The sequence below is a fragment of the Ambystoma mexicanum genome, chromosome 3q, assembly GCF_040938575.1.
Source record: "Ambystoma mexicanum isolate Mex_15411 chromosome 3q, UKY_AmexF1_1, whole genome shotgun sequence".
Taxonomy (NCBI): Eukaryota; Metazoa; Chordata; class Amphibia; order Caudata; family Ambystomatidae; genus Ambystoma; species Ambystoma mexicanum.
The window spans coordinates 757,191,850-757,214,590 of NC_090926.1; the positions used below are offsets into that span (position 1 = coordinate 757,191,850).

The 22,741-nt window shown below is 49.5% G+C and overlaps 1 protein-coding gene across 1 annotated transcript in view; it reads right to left on the reverse strand.

The window, feature by feature from the left end:
- Positions 1 to 22,741, reverse strand: part of TRIM47 (tripartite motif containing 47) — a 278,480-nt gene that overhangs the window by 170,867 nt on the left and 84,872 nt on the right. The window contains exons 2-3 of the mRNA XM_069654743.1: positions 10,453 to 10,545; positions 10,120 to 10,353 (exon numbers count right to left, since the gene is read on the reverse strand). Coding sequence (XP_069510844.1) covers positions 10,120 to 10,353; positions 10,453 to 10,545 — 327 coding nt within the window. The remainder of the gene's footprint in view (positions 1 to 10,119; positions 10,354 to 10,452; positions 10,546 to 22,741) is intronic.

Here is a 22,741-nt window from a genome sequence, read left to right on the forward strand (position 1 = left end):
AACCATGCAGGCAGCAGGTCTAGTAGCACTGGGACTGGGCCTACTCAACCAACAGGCAGCACTGTACATGGTGGCAGTAATGGCGCAGAGGAGGAGGCGTAGGCGGAGGAGGCGCAGGCGGCAACCAGCCAACCCTGCAGCTATGGCAAACCCCATTGCCCAGCCAGCCCGACCCCGCCGCCAGCCAGCAATACCACGCATCAGGGCCTCACCCTGGAACCTCACCCCAGGACAGATCCACACACTATACCGGCTGGACCGTGCAACAATCCTGCACATCACCGCCATGATTGAGGACAACATCAGCAGCCTAATTGACACCCCCACTGCCATCCCCCCCCTCTTGAAGGTTGTCTCAGTACTGCATTTCCTTGGCACTGGCATCTATCAACACACGGTTGGTGAGCTGCACGGCATATCACAACCCTGTTTCTCCAAAATCCTGGTACAGGTACTGGATGCCTTGTTTCGCCATGTGTCGGAACACATAGCCCTACCCCGCACCCTCCCCAAGGTCATTGCCACCAAGTTGCCCTTCCATCTACCAAATACACAGCGGATGCCAAACATCATGAAGGAAGACATGACAGGGCACCACAATGTGCCCGTGCACATGCTGGCACAGCCAATCCCGTCACTGTCCCATGAAACCTGTGCCACTGCAGACACCCACCCTCAAATGAAACACTGCCTCAAAAGGCACGAGAGGCGTGTAAATGAGACAACGTGTATTTACTACTTCCGTACAGTGGAGTCACTCTGCCATGTGTGGACAGCACTGCACCGTGACATGCACACAATCAAATGTCACCCGCAGGGCACAGTAAACATGCAAGTTAATGTGTAGGCCCATATCCAGTCAGCGACATACATCGTGATGCCCAAAACATACCTCCATACACTGCATGGTACATATGCATGAATGAATGATGATACAAGAATGCACAGCAGCAGATGAGGACATGATGCCACAAACACTGACATGTTCCCCCATCTACATCCCATGTAGGTGATGCGGGATATGCACTCACGCCATGGATGATGACACCTGTACGGAGACCAAGGAACAGGCATGAAGAGGCATACAATAGGGCACATAGCCGCACACGTGGAATGATTGAGAGGACATTTGGACTGCTGAAGGCCCGTTTCCGCTGTCTGAGCAGATCTGGCGGATCACTGCTGTACAGCCCAGTGAAGACGGGTAAAATCACGCTTGCATGTGCCATGCTGCACAATATATGCCTGCGCAGGAACATCCCAATGCCACCAGACGCAGATGAGGAAGATGGGGATAGGGATGGAGATGGGGATGGGGATGGAGATGGGGATGGGGATGGGGATGGAGATGGGGATGGGATGGCACCGCCTCCCCCTGGGGGTCCACATGATGGCCAGAGAGCACGGGATGCCCTGATTCGCATTTACTTTTGAGTCACAGCACATTCACAGAAATGCACGAACATGGTGACGACAATGAATTAATAGTTGCACTGCAAAATAAATGATCAATGTCCACACATGTATGTCTTGATTCGAAATGGTGATGTATTGATGTAATAACAACAGGGAAGGAGGTGCATTGGTTAGGGAAGCTGTACACCGGGGGCCAACCACCACCTAAACATGCCCACCCCACCCAGACCCCATTGTTCAAACCCCCAAAACTACCTACCCCACCACCCAAACGTGCCCACCCCCACCCAGACCCCATTGTTCAAACCCCCAAAACTACCTACCCCACCACCCAAACGTGCCCACCCCTCTCACACCCTTGTAGTCCACATGTGTCCTGCACTGCCCCACACATATGCCATCACTTCCGTGTGCGCTTCTGTGCCTGTGCAACCTTGCCCGAGGGACCCGTTAGCCTACTCGAGCGCCTCCTTGGACTGGCAGTAGTGGAGCTGGATGGGGTGGTTGGGCAGAATCTGGAATTGAGGGCATCCGTGCCAGATTTGCCTGTTGGCCAACCAACATGGCCCCTACAAGCCTGGAGGTGTGGTCGTTGCCCTCCCGCACATGGCGTGCAAGGGTTACTATAGTGCTCGGAAAGCGTCCGATGGACCTCGACAGGCGACGCACTGAGGCGCTGTAGCTCTCCCTCTGCAGCCTGGATTCCTCTAGATGCCTCTCCACCAGCTGGGTGAGGGTAGCCTGCTGGTCCTCCATCCGCTGCATGCGGGCATTCAGTTCGGCCATGGATGGGGTGGGCGACCTCATGGGACTCCCCAGTGATGTGGAGCTGAACCCCAGCTCATGGAAGGAGCACAGGTCTTCCAATGTGGGCATCTCCCCCTGTGGCCCCGTTTCCGAGTGCTCTTGCGGGGCACTGTTATCACTGCAGGCCGCCCCCTCTGCAGTGCTGCTGCCTTCGGTGTTGTGTTGGGTGGCCATGATAGGTGCCCGTGGCACCTGTCTAGACTCAGCCAGTGTGGAGACGGTGGGGATGTCGGTGGTGGTGGTGGGCCGCACATCTGTAGTGGCTGGTAATGTGGCCAGAGGTGCAGAACTGCCGGCAGCATCCTCCTGTGTGGTGGCGGTGGCTTGTGTACTTGCCGGTGCAGATTGGCTGGCCTGTTGTGCAGTATCACTGTCACTTGAAACGGCTGTGGGGACACAAAGGGCATGCAATTAGTGTTGTTGTGGTGGCAGATGGGTGCATCACATGCGTCATTAAGATTGTACATTGAATAGTGTTAGTCACATGCATCTGATTGCTGGTGTATGCATTCTGTGATATTGGTTGCCATACGGATCATGATGGGTCCTTTGGCCCACACATGCACTGCCTGGGGGGGGGGGTTGTTAATGGGTCCTTTGGGCCACACATGCACTGCCTGGGGGAGGGGGTTGTTAATGGGTCCTTTGGGCCACACATGCACTGCCTGAGGGGGGGGTTGTTAATGGGTCCTTTGGGCCACACATGCGCTGCCTGGGGGGAGGTTGTTAATGGGTCCTTTGGCCCAGTACTCACAACTGCATATTTACATGTGGCATTCATGTTTGGGCACTTACCGGCATCTGCAGGTGGGCTCACTCCTGCCTCAGCCTCCCCGATCCCATGGATTCCCTCTAGGTGGAGGACTCTGCTGCAAAGCTCCTCCCATGCTTGCAGCCTCAGTGGGGAAGGGGGTCCTCCGCCTGTCCCACTGCTGCGTTGGCGGTGCGTGGAAATGAGGTTGCGTACCCTCAGCCTCAGGTCATCCCACCGCTTGTGGCAGTCCTTCACGCTCCTAACTGCCACGCCCACAGCGGTGCACTTGCGTGCAGCTTCGGCCCACATCTCCTTCCTCCGCTGCTGTATGGCACGCCGTTGGTCGGCGCTGAACAGCATCTCCGCATTGTCCACAATGTGCTCCACCAAGACGGTTAGCTCCGCCTCGCTGAAGCGCTGTTTGCGCTGCCTCTGAGCAGGAATCCTGGCAGACATGCTGGTGGTCCCTTTTGGCTTCTCAGAGTTAGGATTGTGCTTGTGCTGGCTCTGGATGGCAATGGATTGTGCTTTTATATGATGGCCGCCTCTCTGTTTCCTGTTTTGGCGATCATGGTATTTCCGGTTCCGTGTCCATGGCGGCGGAGGCGGAAACGGGTTTTGCGCCACTTGTGGCTGCGTTATTTCCATTTCCGTGGGGTTTTCCGTGACGGCGGTAACAACGTTTCCGAGTCCGTGTTGTGCGCGCGACCGACAGCGTGTAATCGGACGGTTTTTCCGCAACCTTGCGGACACGGAAACGTTTTTACCGCTGTCACGGATTTTGCACGGTCCCGGACTGGCAGGTTGTAATGAGGCCCAGTGTTGTCCCTAGCTGCGTGTGCCGACATGGGCCCGCCCACAGAGAGCGACCTCGCTTAGAACCAGCGCAGAGCTACAGAGCGTATTGGAGACGCCAACAAGGCTGTTGCAGACTTCTGACAGAGTCCATTCTTTCCCCCACACAGTGCTCTCAGTGCAGGCTCAGCGGGGGGTCACAGTGTAAACATGTTGGGGGCTACTTGGGGGGGTCTCTTCCCCCATATGTACTAGGCTGAAGGGGAGCTACACAGATTTGCTAGTTCATCTCTGCATCCCCTGGTGGCCAATCGATCAATCTTTTTTAAATTTGATTTGATTTTTTTTAAAAAGACATTGGGGGTCATTATGACCCTGGCCGTAGCCGTGCTGGTAAATTCTGGCATGGCTTCCACCAAATTTTCTGGCGCCTGGGAATGGGCAATTACCGGGGCATTACACCCCCGGCAGACCCGGTAATTGCCCATTCCTGGGCGCCGGAAAATATTACACCCCATTCTCATTTGAGTCCCATTGAACTCAATGGGAATGGGGAGGACGGATGCACCGACACCATCCATAGTCGAATTCTGAGAGCGGGTGCTGTTCCGCCTGCCAGGATCGGTGGTCCGGAAACAACGGTACTGGCACCGGTACCGGCAAGCTTACTGTATTTTCTGGACCGGCAAACTTTTGGCCTCATTACGGGTCTGGCGGTAAACCTGCCGGTGCTACTGGCGGGTCGCTGCCGGACCCACAATAATTTACCGGCGACTGACTTCCCGGTGCCACCATCTCATTATGAGTTTGGCGACCTGGGAAGTCAGGCGCTGGTACATTGTAAGTTCCCATTCCCATAGAGTCATATGAGACTGTACGGGAGTGGGGACACGGAAGAACAGGCACCGTTGATAACAGTGCTTCCATGAAGTGTTCGCCTACCGTGACTACTGCGCCCAGCAGGATCAGACCTGTCAGGCACAGCGGCCAAGGCAGGCAAACATGTCTTTTGCCGGTTCGGAAACAACGGTGCCGGTGAACTAACCGCCTCCCTTGTTTATGGACCGGCAAACTTAGAATGAGGCCCATTATCATTTGGCATCATGTCCTTTGCATACAAAGTCCATGTCTTCTGACACCTATCCCCTCTGCTATTTTGTGCCAGGCTCACTTGGGTAAGCTGTTTTTGCCACCATCACAACGCCATTATGTTCAACTCTGAATTTAAAAAGGATGAGATATGATCTTTGTGCAACCAAGCGTTGTTTGGCTTCAAGTCCCAACTTTGCTGTGTAGTCAGAAGAGCAAGATCTTGAACATATTTTAGTTCTTCCTCTTTGAAGACAAACATTTGCTGTCTTGCATGTGTCATAATGTTCTCCCTTACCTTAAAGAAGAGTACTCGTATTACCATGTCAGGAATGAGCCCCTTTCTTTTGAGGCAAAATAAACAAATAAACTGGGTATGAGCAGTTATGCTCAATAGAGCCAAGGCAATCTAGCTGCAGTAGCTCTCCGAAAAGATCTTGAATACGTTTCTCCAGTTGTTCTGCAATGACAGACGATGAGAGGACAACAACATTAAGGTTTTTCTTCTGGCCTAGTTGACAAGGGCCTCCTGTTTTTCTCAGTTGGGTGAGTACTTGATGGGTTTTCAATACCTCGGTCGTGGCCGGATCATTAGCAATGTCCAATTGTATGGATTCTGTATCCGTAACCCTACACTCTCCTGCAAAATGATGATGTTGAGATTTGTAACAGTTTTAACCCAGTCTGCACATAAATCAGCCATTTCTAGATTTTTGCATCAACATTTTAAAGGCTAACTTGGTAATCAGTGTACAGGTCTCATCTTCCACAGGAGCCTATGATGAGGAGTCCTTGGAATTAAGATCAATTTCTTTTCTTACCACTAACCCTAAAACACATTTCTGATGTTTGTGCTCTTAACCACTACCATGTAGGAGGAGACACCTTTGACCAAGGATCTAGAAGACATGCTGTAATTAATTTCAGCACCATGTTACGGTGAGCACATTTGCCGCAGGTGGACTATTCCCACTAAGGTTCTGGGTAAACAGTTTCGTTTAACAGAGGGCTAGGACAGCGCAGTACTTGCCTTGAAAGAAAGTCCCTGCATACAACGTAAGGGTTGGGGTAGTGGGTACACTAACCATTAATGCCTATGATGACTTGCACCGGTTCACTAGGTGAGTTAAGGCATGGCCAACAACACATGTATACGCTGTTGCTATTTTTATTTATTTATTTAATTTTATTGGATATTTGTAAGGTGCCTATACAACAAATGGAGTTGCAAGGGGCGACAAGACAAAAAAGGTGTGTGGGGGGAACAAGAGAGAAAGATAACAATAACGGTCTTACTAGGCCTTGTGACATTCAGATCGTGCAAGTGCAGTAACAAGAAGTGCGAGGGAGAGGCGGCGTGCCAGTTTGCACGAAATGCAAAGTGCTAGGGTGGGAAAGGGGATGCAGGGCAAAGAGAAGCGAGTGGAAGTAAAAAGGGGGGCTTAGGAGGCAGGGAAAGGCAACATGAGCTATGTGAGTGCTAAGGGGAGGCTGGGTGGGCAAGTGCCAGGGATTGCATGGGGTGCAGGGTCCATATGCTAAGTACGAAGAATTGGGTAGACTGGGGGGGGGGGGGGGGTGGAGCCCTGTAGAACTCAAGAGGGAAACCAGACAGCCAATCACAGAGGCAGACAGGGGTGTTAGCAGGGGAAGGGAGAGGGAAGGAAGAAGAAAAAAGGAGGGTCTTGAGGAGCTTCAGGAATTTAAGGAGATCTGGCTCAAGCCTGTGAGGGCAGGGAGACCATTCCAGAGGGATGCTCCTGCGGAGGAGAAAGATCTGCCCCCACTCTCTGCTTAGAAAAGCATCTGATCTGCAGAGAGTTGGATCTAGAAGTTCGAAGGGCTCTAGCAGGGAGGTATTTAGGGAGAGAAAGTTGGATGTTGCGGGGTCCTATGCCCCAGAAAGCCTTGTGGATGATGCAGAGGATGTTGAACTTGATCCCAGCAGCAAATGTGAGTAAGTGGAGAGATTCTAGGGCTGGAGAGATGCGGTCCCTGGGCCTGAGGCCAAGGATAAGTCTTGCAGTCCTATTCTGGATTAGTTGAAGGGGCGAAGGGAGGATAGAGGATGATTGAAGAAGAGGCTTTTGCAGTAGTCCTGCCTAGAGAGGACTAGAGCTCTGGAGACACTGAGTTTCTGGGGAAGGTGAGCAAAGGGGGAATGCCTCTGAGGAGGTGCAATTCATAGTGGGCCTTCTTGGCAAGGTCAGCGATGTGAGGAGAGAGGGAGAGAGAGGAGTCAAAGATGACACCAAGGTTTTTTGCCTCACAAGAGGGTGAGGGGAGGAGTTCCAATAGAGGGTGGCCAGAGGGTAAGGGGGAAAGGGGGAACTGGGGTCCCAATGGAAAGGATCACAGTCTTACAGGCATTAAGACAGAGATCATTGGCAGCACACCATGCCTTAATAGCAGTCAGACAGTCAGGGAAGAGAGAGGAGGAAGAGGAGGCAATGGAGGGAGGGTTCCCACTGGAAATGTCAGGAAAAGAATGCTGAAAGGGGTTTGTGTGGGTGTCCTCCTCTCTCCGTGTTTGGTATAATGGGATTTGGGCGGAGTGGGTGTGTCCACTGCTTCTGGAGCAAAAGTGCAGCGCAATTTTAAAAACCCTGACCCAATTTAGGGTTGGGAAATTTCGGCCGCAGGGAGACTGGATCCCAGAAGTAAAGAAGAGAGGAAGTGAAGGAATAGGTAAGTGGGGTACCGGGGTAGGGAGTAGCAGGTACTTTGAATGCAGGACCGAGTGCTCCATATGAGGGCCGGGAGGATAGCTCAAGGGTAGCTCAAGGGCAACGTGCTCGCCGTGGAAGCAAGATGAAGCGGAGCAACACAGGTTTGATCCCCGGGTCTGTGCTTAGAAAACTCTGGGTATTAAGCGCGTTATAAATAACTAATTACACCGTCGCTTCAGAACAGAACATCTTTTTCGTGTTCAGATTTTTGCTGCTCCGTTTTTTGGGATGCAGGCTTTTCGGGCTTCGATCTTTCAACGTAGATCTGTGGAGGGAAGCTTGAAGGAGAGCTGTGTGTCATCTGCATAATATTGGAAGTGAGGAGAGAAGGAGGAGATCAGGTGGGCCAGAGTGGCAAGGTAGATGTTGAAGAGCTATGGCAAGAGGATATGACTAATGCTTCCGATGGTGTGAACGACCCTGTTATTTTTGTAGAAAGGAGGCAGCACAAGAGAAAGTACCTAAGAGGGATGTTCTTGTAGATTCAGGACCCCACCATCTACTTAACCCTATGACCAGCACTGGTAGTGCATGTTGGTGGGACGGTGCAAAGGATTGATGCAGACATCTCATAAGTTAAAGTATCACTATCTCCCCTTCACCTCACACTGTACCAACCAGTCTATGCTTTCAAAGGACTCACAAATCTGAACATCAACCAGATCCCTCGAGGCAGTCCATCTCGTAAGCCCAGCGATCCAACTGCAGCAGACCATGAGATGATAAGTACTTACACAGTGGAGTACTCGCCATCCTCACTGGAACTCAGAACAACAGGGTCAGTGTCTCTTGGAAATACCAGGGCACTTGCATCAACGGAATCCCATCTCTGTTATGCACTGAATTGGAGGGGAGTATTGTACAAACTCAGGGCCAAATAGAGAGCTGGATTACACTCCTGGTTCTGTGCAACAGACTTAGCAGGGGCTCATAACAGCTGCTAGAGGTTTGCAGGTATCCCAGTGCTCACCTTCACCTGCTGCTTCAGGTGGTGGTATATTATGTCAAGGTCTGGTTCGCTCCTTTAGAGTTTATAGGGAGCCTTTCTGCACCACTGTGAGGGTCTGGCCCCAGTGGTGGTCATCTCAGTCTAAAGTGGTACCCATGCTCGTCAAATTTTTGGAAACACCCCATTTATTTGTTTACAGTATTCTTTTTATCCACTGTTTATACCTGAAACCAAGGCGTCGCAAAATCCATTACACCACGTGATGCTTGAAATGCAGATTGCCACCACTTTCTTTCCTGGATGTATTCTTCTTTCTCCTGAAAAAGTATGCTCTTACAAAAAAGGCATTCTGTGATTCTGGTCATTGACAATTGTAAATGTACATTATAAATTAAGGCACCTTAATGGATTGTGACTTGAGTCTGAAAGCCAGGATTGGCTTATTATTTCATACTTCACATGAGCCAGCCCGACAGGTTTGTATGCGGCCCTATAGTCTTCACACCATAGAAGTGATTGTTTCACACAAGCTTGTTTTTATGAATAATGCGAAAATGTGAAAGCACACAGATTTTGAACATTGTTTTCATGTCAACAAATTAGGCACACCACACACTAGTGAGCACTGTTAAGTTAATGAAAAGAGGTTTATGTGGTGCAGGTATTTATTCCAGAGTAGGCACAGCTTGAGGGGCTTTGAAATGCTAATGGGCTCTAACCGGTAAGCTGTGAGTTGACAGAGAAACAGACTATTCCTACTCAGCCTTTCAAACTTGTGCCTGTTGCAGCCTTGTAATAAAAGAAGTGACAAATGTGCTACTTAAAGGAAACACAGAGTAGGGAAAATGACCGGAGGTGGCTGAGACAGCCTCCTGGGACTTTACCTTAACATTCTGTCAAATCCCTTTATCAGTGTCCACCTGGAGCACACAAAAAAGAAACCCCTTAATTAGGAAATCAAAGATGTGATTTGTGCTTTATAACAACACCCTTTTCCGTGTTCTCCTGGATGCGGATGCGAACCACACAATATAGTGAAGTGCCACCACCAGGGGTATATAACACTCCTGTGGAACCACTGATGTCCTCTCGCACCCTCAACCACAGACTGCATAATGCTGGGCAAGGCTTCGAGTGGGCGTTTGGCAGGCAGCATCTTTTCCATACAGTAGCTGCCACGGCAGAGAGTCTAGTGGTGGCTCGCAGTGGGTCTGTATGAGTAAATCGGCCGGTCAGTGGGGGATTGGGCAATGGATCAGGCAGATTGGATATTACCTGGGTATGCCAGTAATGCAGGAGAGGACAGGAGCTTCCAGTTTAAGAGGGCACCTTGCACTGTGGGTTGCTAAGCCCCTGGTCAATATCTTTTTTAAGTTCATAGCTAGGATTCATCTGCCAAGCCACTTAAAGTAACTGGTGATCACAAAGGTGTAGGGTTATTCATTTTTTTGTTCTGCCCCAGCAGCCCTGGTCACTCTCTACTGTCTTGCCCCAGCGTTTGATGACTCTGTAGCCCTTAGACATTACAATCCATTAAAAAGATCCTTGTGGCACCCAAAGCTCACTCCAAGTGTACTCACCTGCAAGATCAGACCCCCACCATCAGCTCCATTACTCTGCAGCATGTTCTGCCTACTGTGCCACAGCTCTGTCTTCTTTTCTCCCAGCTGGTTAAGCTTTCCTTCAAACTGGGACAGGGCTGTCCTCTCCACACTCTCTGCAAATTGCAGAACCTTCCCCTCAGAGAGCTTAATTGCTCTCATCATTTCGGTGAAATTCCGCATCATCTCTTCCTTGTCCCTCAAAGTGGAGATCTGGGAAAAATTAGGAGACAAGCACACACTCACGACAAGGTTCTGAGACTACCCATTAGGTGTCATGTTATAGATTAAAGCAAGCAGAGAAGCACTTACTTTTATTAAATTGATGTGTTTCCGTATGGTGCCGATCTCTACTTCAACATTCTGGATCTGGCTCTCGAGATCCCGCTGTAAAAGGAGTTTCATCTGTGGGTAAAGATAAATAAGGGCATTGCTAAGATAACAATTAAATATAAAGAGGAATGCACTACTTACATGAGAATACATATATCAATTGTTCTATATATAGGGATGAAGACTTTAGAGCATTTGGTTAACAGTATACTCTACCTACTAGCATATTTGTTTATAGGGAAGCATAAATTCACAGTGATCTATATAAATAGATGAAAGTATCATATTCTTTTTATGAACAGAATCCAAATGTCAAATACTTCTAATATATTAGTACTAAAAACTGTTAACAAAACTATTTAGGGTACAAATTGATGATCAGTACAAAAGCGGCATGGAAAATGAAGTGGGCGTCAGTAGAAGAAATTAACGATGCCAAGTAAAATATTGAGGACATAAGTATGTATAGCACAAATTAGAAAGAACACGAAGACATGGATTTTCTTGCCTTTGAGTCCCCTCTGTAACCCGATAAATGCAATCTATTTTACAGCCTCTAGGGAACATGCATCTGCTCTTGTCCATATGATAACTGGTTTTGTGAATCAGCAATTATCCCTAAGTCTAGTCCCTTTGGCTCTGGAGCAGTTTGTCCACATCCATTTGCTGAAGAAATCTACTCTGGATCCCTCAAATCTGAACAGCTCTCTTCCCATAGCAGAATTACCTTAGCTGTTAACGATCATTGAGAACAGTACTTTAGACACATACCAATAAGGCTTTCGGCCTATACATTGAGCAATACATGTATGGTGTCTTGGAGGATCCACTGTGGCTTGCTGATGAGCGCTCCTTGTCTCTTTCGATAATGTTGGATCTCTTAGCAGCATCTGACAATGTGGATCATGCACTGTTGATGAAGCACCTTGGCTGGTGGCCAGGCTTCTGTGAATGCATTGGTGGAGTCTGTTCCTTTCTTTCCAATTGGGAGCAGGAGTTAAGTGTATAGGTTTTCTTCCAATCCACTTCACATACTTCCCATCTCTCTACCACTATTTTTAACGTTTATTTGTGATGACTTCTGGTTATACACAATAACCAAGAACTCTCATATGATTCTTATGATGTCGACAAGCAGAATCATCTGCACGTTGGATGCTCACAGGACAGTTTCTCTGCATTATCCGAGCATTTGCAAAAGTCAGCCACGGACTAGGATGCAGTGGTCTGAATTTGTACACATCCAGGTACTACTACTTGGCTCTCCTCCCACACTTTAAAATCCTGCCAACATAACTGCTCCTCCTAACCTGCTATAATGCTAGCTAGTCTTCCTGCATTAAGAACCTTGGATTTTGGAGACAATCTGTTCTCAGGTCGAGAGTACAGTTCAGAGCCATAACGAGAAGAGCTGCATTATACCCTATATTACTTCTGAGGTTCACCAAACTGTGGTGGGATCCCTGAATAATTCAGGATTTGATTATGCCAATGACTTGTACAATGGAATCCAATCCTATCTGCTGGATTTTCTCTAGAGCTTTCAGAAAGTCGTGGGCTGTCTTATTTTTGCAAAATGGAAAAAAGGCTCCATCACACTCATTCACCGCTGTTTATACTGGTTGCCAGTGAGATGTGACCTTATTTTTAAGATTGTGTCCCTTGTGTGACATATATTCACCGACTAACCTCAAACTATTTAACCAGAACAAGTTTACTTTATGAACCTCCCAAGAATCTCTGATACTGTATACAGCATCTCTTGATGGTAAGTTTAAGCAGAGGGGTGACAGGAAATTTGCTGGTCAGGGCCATTGTTTAAACAACTTATTTTTTTCAAAATCTGTTTATTAATTTAATGTAATAGCACAACACAGATAGTGCAAACAATATGTCAAGCATTTCTAACGTGTCTGTAAATTCAAATGAGTCCCCTTTTTAAAACTTTTCACATCTTATAAAATAGTCAGGTAATTAAAATGTAATACATGTCCCAGAACCATGTGATCCCCAATACAATTAGAGTGAGAGGAAGGGGGAGACACAGCAGGAGGGAGGACCTGAAAGAGACAAAGAACTAATAGAACAAATTTAAATGTTACCAATATCCCCACTACCACCCTCCCCACAACGGTCATGCACAATAATAACCTTGTGCATTTCTAAAAGAACTTCAGGCAACTGCTAGAATGCAGTATATCGTTCCCACTGTGTGGCGCCGAACCTTGGCCAGTTGGTCCCTCCTGTTGCCACACCCTTCTCGTAGGATGTGGCTGCAGCTACCTAATAGTCTACCAATGTACCACATGGAAGCTTAAATTCATTTTTTCAGTAGTTCATTTTTTACAGCCTATAAGTCTTGTCTCCCTAAATATGTCCCTCACTTAGTTCATGCTTTTCTTTTCAGCCTCCTCGGAATCCAAGCTCTCACTTTTGGAGATCCAATCTTGGCAATCACAGTTACCTCCTCATTGTGGTTCCCATTTGTCCCTTGGTAGAGTGTTGGTCCGATCTGTTCACCTTAACAGACCTTAACACCTGTGAGAGCTATTCCCCATTTTAGGGAATCGGGAGACCAAGGCTCCTCCAGTTGGAGGATCTAGAAGAATTTTCCGTAAGTCAGGTAGAGCGCTTTCTATTGCAATCACCCTGGTACCCAATTCCTCCACTCACTGAGACACCAGACATGTCATGCCTAACCACATTTTTGGCCTTTTGACAGCACAAATCTACCTTTTCTGCATGAAGTGTGTAGTCAAGTGTTGCTGCAGTTGGCAGTGTTCATTTGCTCATGGCTTTAAGCTTTGGATTTCTTAAGACAGCCCCACCTACCATCTGTCTTGGACTATATTTACTGCACTGGTTGAAGTGCGCTCCAAGTGTGTAGTGAAGTGTAGCTTCAGTCGGCAATTTGCCAGCTGAATGTCACTTTGGCGGCTCTGCAGACAAAGACCTGAAGACTGAAAGAGGTGGTAAGTGGTTATCCATATCAGCTTCTAGAAGGTGTTGTACGTAAGATAACTTCATGTCTAGACGCATTGCTTACAATCTCCACTGCAATCTTTTTTATTAATCACATTGTATTGTTTTATAAACACAACATAGTAACATACAAATGTTCACCCCTCCCTCCCAACCCGTCAATTCACCTCCCTCCCAACCCGTCACCCCTACACCCTCTTTCCCATTCATTGGGGCATCAGTTATGCCGCTTCGTGCTTATTTCACAGTTATGTGGCCACCATTCTACAGCAGAGTGTTTTGCACCTTTTCTAGTACATCGTACTGGATCTCAGTCCACACTCTCTTCCCATTTCCCCCAAATCTTATTAGCTTTGGCTGGGCACCCCCGTGCCATGTATATTCGTTGTTCTTTAATTGCACAAATATCCATTTCGGCGGACCATTGGCCCAGGGTCGGACATTCCGGGGCTCCCCACTTCTGTGCAATGTCCCTTTTAATCAGCCCCATTGTGGTCGAGAAGAAGATAGTCTCCCATTTGTTTGTGTCGTGTTCATCTGGGACCCCTAGTAGCCGTTTCGTGGGTTCCAGTGCCACCGTCCGACCCAGGACACGTGACAGTTTTTGGCAGCATTGCATCCAAAAGGTTTGTATCTGGGGGCATTACCGGAGTAGGTGGTAAAAAGTGCCCTCCTCTCCCCGGCATCTCAAACAATTGGGATCCGGGGCCAGTTCCCAGCCAAATAGGACCGTTCGTGGGTAGTAAACCCTGTGTAGTATCTTGAGCTAGACCAGCTGGATCTTAGAGTCTATGGCAATCTCTCGAGGGTGCATGAGTACTTGAACCCAGTCCTCCGGCTCTATGACACCCAGGTCTCTTTCCCATTTGGTTTTGAGGGTGGCCAGTTACGGGGTTGCAAACGCATTTATGGCTTTATATAGAGTAGATCCGACTTGGTTGGGCATATGTTGTGGAAAGAGGTTGCGTTCCAGGAGGGTACACTCCGGTGCATCTGTGAGTGCCTGTCTATGGGCCCGAAGGGCGTGCGACAGCTGCACATATTAGTAGCGCTCGTTCTCGGGGAGTCCAAACTTCTGCTGCAGCACTTCAAACTGGGAGATGGCGCCCTCCGTTATTACATCCTCAACTGTGTTTATACCTGCCTCCAGCCACCTGGGCCACCTTGCAAGTTTTCGTACCTCGGTAAGCATATAATTACGCCACAGTGGTTGTGCTAAAGTTATTTTGTTCCCCCAGCCAATGTGTGTATGTACCTGCTTCCATACAATTGCGATATGTGCGGAAAGTGTCTGTGGGGGGGGTCTAGTGAGATTCTGGTAAAGCATGGCTGCTGGTGGGCTATCTTGTGTGATGGCTGTATCCGCGCAGATGTGTGGGAGTTCATGATCCCCATGTAACAGGTCGTTGACCACCGTTAATTGGGCGGCCCAGTAGTAGGACTGGAGATGTGGGACTCCAATTCCCCCATCCCATATGGATCTTTGTAGCGTTGTCAATGCAATTCGGGGTTCCATATCAGTTTCCTAAGGAGGCGTTCCACCCGGACGAATTCTGAGACTGGAATTATGTGAAGGGGTGTTCTGCAGCACATACAGAAATTGTGGACGTGCCAGCATCTTGAAAAGGGCTGCTCTACCCATTATCGTGAGGGGGAGAAGCATCCAGTGTTTCACGTCTTCCGAAAAACGTTCAGTTAGTGGATGCAGGTTGTCAGGGACGTACGTCAAGAGGTCTCCAGAGATCCACACACCCAGGTAGCGGAAGCCCTCCCTCGCCACCTGACAAGGCGTCCCCCGGGGGGCCACCAGGTCTCCTCCTTTGATTGGGAAAAGGACTGTTTTGTCCCAGTTAACTTTTAAACCGCTGCAATCCCCAAATGCTTCCAGTATCTGGGCTACTATCGGGTAGGCTTGGTTCGGGTTGCTTAGGTAAAGTAGGAGGTCGTCGGCATAGAGGGAGACTTTATCCTCTCATCCCTCCGGCCATCGGAACCCACACCATGTAGTGGCCTGTCGGAGCCATTGAGCCAGGGGTTCGATTGCCAACACGAAAAGAAGGGGGGACAGCGAGCAACCCTGTCGTGTGCCTCTGCCTATTGGAAAGGTTCTGGGGGTCCAACCCTTCACCCTAACCTCCGTCTGCGGTGCCTTATATAGGAGCTGCACCCAGCCAATAAAGGTCTCTCCAATTCCGATACGTCTCATCGTCACCCACAGGATTTCCCATACCACTGAATCGAATGCTTTTTCAAAATCGATTGCCAAAAGGGCGAGTGGTGTGTCAAGGATTGGGGCCCGCTCCAATAACAGATGGAGTCTGCATATGTTCATTCTCGTCAACCTATGTGGCATGAAGCCACACTGATCGGGGTGGGCTAAGGAGGATATGACCGCTTGTAGCCTATTTGCTAGTGCTTTGGCAAGAACTTTAGCTTCGCCGTTAATAAGTGATATTGGTCTATATGATGTGCATAGTTCAGGGGGTTTACCTTGCTTTGGAATTACCACGATGCTGGCCTTTCTAAGGTCCGGGGGGAGAGTGCCCTGTTCTCTTGCAGCAAGGAATAGCCTGTGGAGAGGTGTTGCTATCTTGTCGCTGCCCAGACGCTTCCATGTCTCGACCGGGAATCCGTTAGGTCCCGGCGTTTTCCCGGACTGCATCTGACCAATGGCCATTGCTATTTCGGTTTCTTCTAGGGCTCTGTCAAGGTGAGATCTTTGCTGCTCCGATAGTTGTGGGAGCGTGATTTCGTCCAGAAAGGAAGGATCTGTTGGGGTTAGTGGAGCTTTGTACAAGCCAGCACAGAATTCGGCGAATGCCTCCGCTATGTCCAAGTCATTTTGGGCCGGGCTGTCCGCGTTGTTAACAATCTGTCGGACATGTCTGTGCCCCTCCTCCTGTTTCTCTAACCAGGCCAGTAGCTTGCCTGCTTTGTCGCCACTTCCATAGAGCCTGATCCTGGATTCTCTGTGTGCCTGTTTTGCATTATCTAATGCCGCGTTGTGAAGGCCCTCCCTGGCTTTTTGGAGAGCGCGATGTGTCTCCGAGTAGCATCTAGTATGTATCTGGATTCCCACCTCTCCACCTACCCTTCTGCCTCCACCACCCTCCGATGTTGTTCCTTCTTTCTGTTGGTCCCCCAGGCGATCATTTCCCCTCTGAGCACAGCCGTATGCGCTTCCCACATTGTGACCGCGTCATCAACCGTGTCTGTATTAATTTCAAAGTATTCGTCGGATTTCCCTGTGATGGCTTCTACAAATTCGGGGATGCCCAGATAATAATTGTTTAATCTCCATGTCTTGGGTGGCAAGGGTCTGTTCGTGCAGAGTATCAACTCCAGAGGAGAGTGATCTGAAATGCTGCGGGGGAGTAGCTCTGCGGAAATCACTCTATGCAGTTCAGGTGTTGGGAGGAAGAAATAGTGTATTCTGGACAAGGACGCATGAGCGCCCGAGTGGAAGGAGAAGACCCGTTCTGCGGGGTGGAGCTTCCTCCAGACATCACACAAGCCTAATGCAGACGAAAAAGACGCCAGCCTAGTGGGTGTGTTGGGGTTGCGGTTCCGGATATTGGTTTGGTCAAGGGTGTTACTTAATACATCATTAAAATCTCCTCCTATGATCCATACGTCCGGCTGGTGCTGTGCTAACAGGGCCGTCACTTCTCTCAAAAGTCCCTCCGCCAGCCCAGGTGGGGAGTATATCGCTAATTTGGCCAATGTTTCACCCCGTAGTGTGCCTTTCACCAACACAAACCGGCCGCTGGGGTCCTGTTCTACTGCCGTTAGCTCAAATGGGAGTCGTTTATGCAGAAGGATAAGGGTTCCCTGTGACCCCATAGGATACCCCGCGTGGAACGCCAGGCGATAATATGTCCTGCGGAAGAACTGGCAGGTCGAGCCAGCCAAGTGGGTCTCGGTAATTAAGGCTACGTCAGGGGATCGTCTATTAAGAAACTGGACTATCAGGCGCCGTTTAATGCTTGATCCCATGCCGTTTACATTCCACATGAGGAATTTCAGGGTCTTAGTATGTTCTGTGTTAGTTGCTGGGATTTGTGCATCCATGGAATGCGCAGGCATGGTCCCTGGTAGACGTTAGTGTATGGAGGATGAGGTGGTGTGTACAGCTGGTATTGAACTCATGGGCCGTGCCAGGCTTAGTAGTCATCTGGGAAATGGGTGCATGTTTCAAAATTGCAGTGAATGGCGATGTCGCGGGTGGTGGTGGGGTGACATAGAAACCGTGTGTACCCACAGAACATCCCTTCCCTCCCTCCCCCCTCCACATACTCTTCCCCAACATGAACTATCTGTCGTCCAAACTCATCTGGTGACCGTAAATTAGATCACCAGATCAACTGAAGTAAAATCAACTGTTCTAACTACTTTGAGACTTACTGCACTCAACGTGTAACGGGTGTCTCGTATCGGGGGTCCTGGCCTCCGCCAATAGTCTGACATGCTGGTTAGAAAATCTGCCGGTTGTTGTACTACTCGCTTCCAGGCCGGGTGCGGTGTCTCCTAATCCGGATTTCTAAGCATTCCCTGGGCGAGTGACAGGTGCGGCGTCCATTTTCACCGGCGCCGGGGATTCCCCACAGTTCTTGTCTTTGTCAATCGTTCCACTAGACTTGCTCGGGGATAGCATCTCCTCCCAGTTCCTTCCGATCCTCCAGTGCAGGCTGGTGGGCGGGTCTGTCCCGTCGCTGGCAGGGTCTCGATCTTCCCCCGCGTGTCCGGTCATTCCTGGCCCAGTCCCCAGTGATGTGGGTCTCGGCCCAAGTCCATGCTTCCTGTGGGTCCGTGAAGTGGACCGCTTTACCTTCATGTTGAATTCTCAACTGTGCCGGGAAGAGGAGTCCATACTTAATGTTCATGGAGTGGAGCTTTTTTTCAAGGGTTCGAAGGATTGTCTGGCCCTCTGAACTTCACGGTTGTAGTCCGGGAAGAAGATGATTCTGGCTCCGTTATGTGTGATGATTCCTTTCGTTCGGGCCATCTGCAGGATGGCGTCCCTATCCCGGTAATTGAGGAGCCTGGAAATGATTGTTCTTGGGGGAGCGCCAGGAACCGGGCGCCCTGCTGGTACTCGATGGGCGCGTTCCACAGAAAAGATGTTTGACAGGGATTTGGGTGCAAAAAGCTATGCCAGCCACTGTTCCAGGAAAAGCTCGGTGCAGGGTCCCTCCGACTTCTCCGGCAGGCCGAGGATGCAAATGTTATTGCGGCGGGACCTGCCATCACCCTCATCTATGCGTCCCTCCAGGGATTTAAGTCTAGTCAGTGCCTGCGATAGTTGCCGGTTCACTCCACCCAAATCGTCCTCCACTCCGGACACCCGTTGCTCCACTTCTCCTGTTCTGGTCGAGAGTTTTTGGAGATCATGTCGAAGGAATGACACCTCTGCAGGGATGCCATCCATTTTCCTCTCCATCGAGGTGCGGGAGTTGGCTATCGCCATCATCACGTCCTTCAACGTTAAGGAGTCTTCGTTGGGGGCAGGATTCACCTCCGGATCTGCGCCGGCCAGTACCGTGGAGGCACTGGTGGCGCATTGGTTCATTGTGCTTTGTGTGGTTGTTTTCTTGCCCATGTCCTTGCCCATGGCGACTTTCACGTCAGTTGTCGGAATGATGCGCAGTGTTTAGGATGTACTCCTCTCACGCCGAGGGCTGGGGTTCCCGGACTGTTCGTATGATTTAAACTGTTTGGGGGTCTCAGGAGACCAGGCGTCAGCTGCGCTATCTACTCGGGGCCCTCCAGCATTGTGTGGCTGATTCCCCCTGTTGCTCTAGATCCCGTTCAATCAGCCGCCTTCCGGGGGTTTAAAGCGCAGGGTGGATTCAGGAGAATACGGAGGGGTCCAGCCGTGGATGTAAGGACTGCTTGCTTGGGTCTTCCTTTCAGCTATCTCCCGCCGGCTTGTTTCGGGCCGCTGTGGAGGGAGCGGGATCGGGCCGAATCGGGTGTCCTCGCCGGATCCTCGCGTGTGCCACCTGATGGGAGACACTGGGGTGAAAGTGCCCCCCTATCCACCTGAGTGGGTCACTGCTGTGTTCCACTTTACTGGTACTGCAGTGCTTATTTGGTAATGTTCTTGCTGATTTATTGTATGAGGTTGGTGGGTCAACGGTTCAGGGGGAGGGTTAGGGGCCTCCCAGGGGGGCCTGCCGCTCCTCGCGGTCACCAGGTATCGGAGTTCGTTTGCCACTGGGTGCGGCTGGGATCGCAGCGTTATGGCCTGTGTGGGAAGGTGTGCACAGGGCCGCAGTTTCACCACACCCTCCTGGGTGCCGGTCTCTTCATTCCCCTCCGCTGCTCCCGAGGGCTCAGTCAGGCGGGTTCTGGGCCTCCCTCCTCTGACAGTATCCGCAGCCTCGGGCAGCCTCGCTGGCTCGGGCGGCCGGCGTGCCTCTTTCTCAAGATGCCCTCCTCCTTTGCAGTCACCAGTGACCGGTCCACCACTGCCTTGTCGGAGGTACGTGGGGTCCCCAGCACTCCTCGTGGTCCGGTTCTCCAACGGCTCGCCATCCGGGTGCCGCTCGGGGAGACGGGTCTCATTTTCGCTCATCTCCACACCGCTGTCCTTGGTGGCGGTCAGGGTCGGCGCGTCTCTCCGGGCACAGCCCCCTAAGGTTTCTGGTGGCGCCAGTACTTCTTCCTCACCGCAGAGTCAGTGGCGTTCAGGGATTGCCTTTCCTTGTCGGGCACAGATGGCGCGCTGTGGCCATTTTCCCAGGTTCTTCCCGCATCGGTCCAGGCAGTTCTCCATTTCGTTGGCGCCTTCAGGGATGAATCTGTGCTTCACAAATCTCAGGATCTGTTCCTTGAGTATTCCTCTTCTCCTACAGTTAAAACAGCCAAATTTCCTACAGTTAAAACAGCCAATTTTCCAGCGTTGCCTATGCAGGATATTACAGGATTATTACGGCGGGCAGCGGAGCTGCGGGAAATCACATCTGCATCGCTCGGCTGTTGGCCACGCCCCCTGCACTGCAACCTTAACGAGAGAGTATTAACGCCACCTTCCTTTGAGGAGGTTTCAGAAAACATAAAACACAGGGAAGGGGATATGTAATCTGGTAACGCAGTATCCAATTAAGACTCAAGAATGTGAAGAAAGGGGCTTTACTGCAGACGCGAAAAGGGAAGATTAATAACTAATTTCCCAAAACCCTTTGGTGGATTTAATTCAGCCTGCCTCCCCCTCTATGCTAAGTCCTAAAGAGCATGAGACGGGGCATAACAGATTCTATGCATTGGATTTCTCATTTTTAAGGGTATGTTATAGCCTAAATTACAAAGTGGAAGTATGGAATATGGGAACAGAACTCCCATGCAAAATAACACTGGAAAGACAAAGACGAAAAGAAGAGCCTGTAGTGAAGTAAGTAATGAATCACTTACTTCGAACCAATACAATTCTAATTCAGTTGAGCTACTGGTCCCTAATTCCTCCTTGGAGCACAATGATCATCTAGGCCCATCTTTTATTTCACTTCTCGAATTAGCTCTACAGTCCTTAGTTAGATTATATAATAACATCAAGAATGGGGTGCATCATCATTCAAAATTACTGATAGGAATTTTGAGGAAATTTGATGTCTTTAAAATAAATTCAGAGAGGCCTCTTTCTCTGAATTCCTCACATCTTTTAGAGGAAGTATGAATGGAGCTGAGTGTGGTAGTTTACAGTTTCAATTCCATGGACAGTACTAATGTTGCACCCACCAGCTCTCATGAGGGCATGCTTAGTATGAGTCCTGACAATTTTAAGAGTCCCTCTTAGGGTTCACAAAAAAGTCAGAAAAAGAAGAAAATCCATGAACCACATTAAACATTCATAATGAACAGGAAAAGGGTGCTGCCGAGAAGGATTTTGTGAAACAGATGAAAAAGAATTTACAGAACAAATAAATACAATTTCTAAAAAATCAACAACAGATATTTCAAAATGTTTTCAAAGCCTAGCCCTTTGATGTTATGATTATAGCAAAGTCCAGTGAGACTAATGGTCTAGATCAAGAGCCATTGATAAGACCTAACTAAGCCTTGCATTGCATCTGACAATAACAATGCAAGCACTTTGGGGAATGATGCAGGAAATAATAATTTGCCTTCAGGTGACCAACTCAATTATGAATAAGGAACAATTGGTTTGGAAATACTTCTGCAGGATAAGGATTATTTACCTCTCAATGTTTCCAAACTGCTAAAATTATCTTCTTACATACTGGTTCTCGGTGTGTTTATCTCAAGATGTCAGAATCCGAGTCTTCAGACTCGCAGCTCACCTGTTTGCTTCTTGTGGATCTCTTCTTGGAGTCCGCGGGTTTCTTTTTCCTGGATGAGCGAGCCTTGTAGAGGTAAGGTCTAGAATCCTCTGAATCCAGTCTGCTGGGCTACGGCGAGCACACAGGTTCTGACTCCCGGCGGCGGCAGCTCCGGGACTTGGAAAATATTCAATGTTCCTGGGAGGATCCGGACGGACTAGGACTGGAAGGGATATGGGAACTAGGCTCTGAATACGGAGGTCGCGAAGGGGAGAGAAAGGAGACCCAGAAGGAAAAGAGAATGGCACCAAGGATTAAGGAAGTAAAGGGCTGGGAAACTTAGAACAACACTTGCCGGGACGAAGGTGCAGGCAAGCAAGCGTTGAGACGCGTGGAAGCGCGGGGCGTGTCTGTTTTCAAGGAAACATGTGCATGAATACAGAAAGAGTAGACCATGCCATTTCCTGGCGTCGGCCAAGTTGAAGGGAGCGGAGTAATGGTTATTGACTGAGGGACCAGGCAGACAAAAGGGTCAATATCGCTGATTCATGACAGAAGAGACATTTATTGGATTGAATTCCAACAGAATAGGTGTGATAAGATATTGGTTCATTTTTACTCAGCAATTCTATTGAAGTTGGTACGGGAACCAATCGACATCTTCAGACAGAATGGAAATGATGGGCCTCATTCCGAGTAGGGCGGTAAGGGTTAACGGTCATCGGTAACAAGACCGGTGCCGGTAAACCCTTACCACCATACTACGAGTTCCCTTTGCGGGTCCTTCTTTAACGCGTACTTTTAGCAGGCGTTAAGGACGGGACCCGCAAAGGGACTTTAGTGCTAATAACGGTACCATAATTTACGGTAACGTTATTAGCACCTTCCCCATTCCCATTGAGCCCTATGGGGGCTTAAATAGGAATGGGGAAGGGCCCTGGTGAATGGGGAATTACCGGTCCCTTCAACCTTGGAATGGACCGGTAATTACTCCATTCATCAGGGCG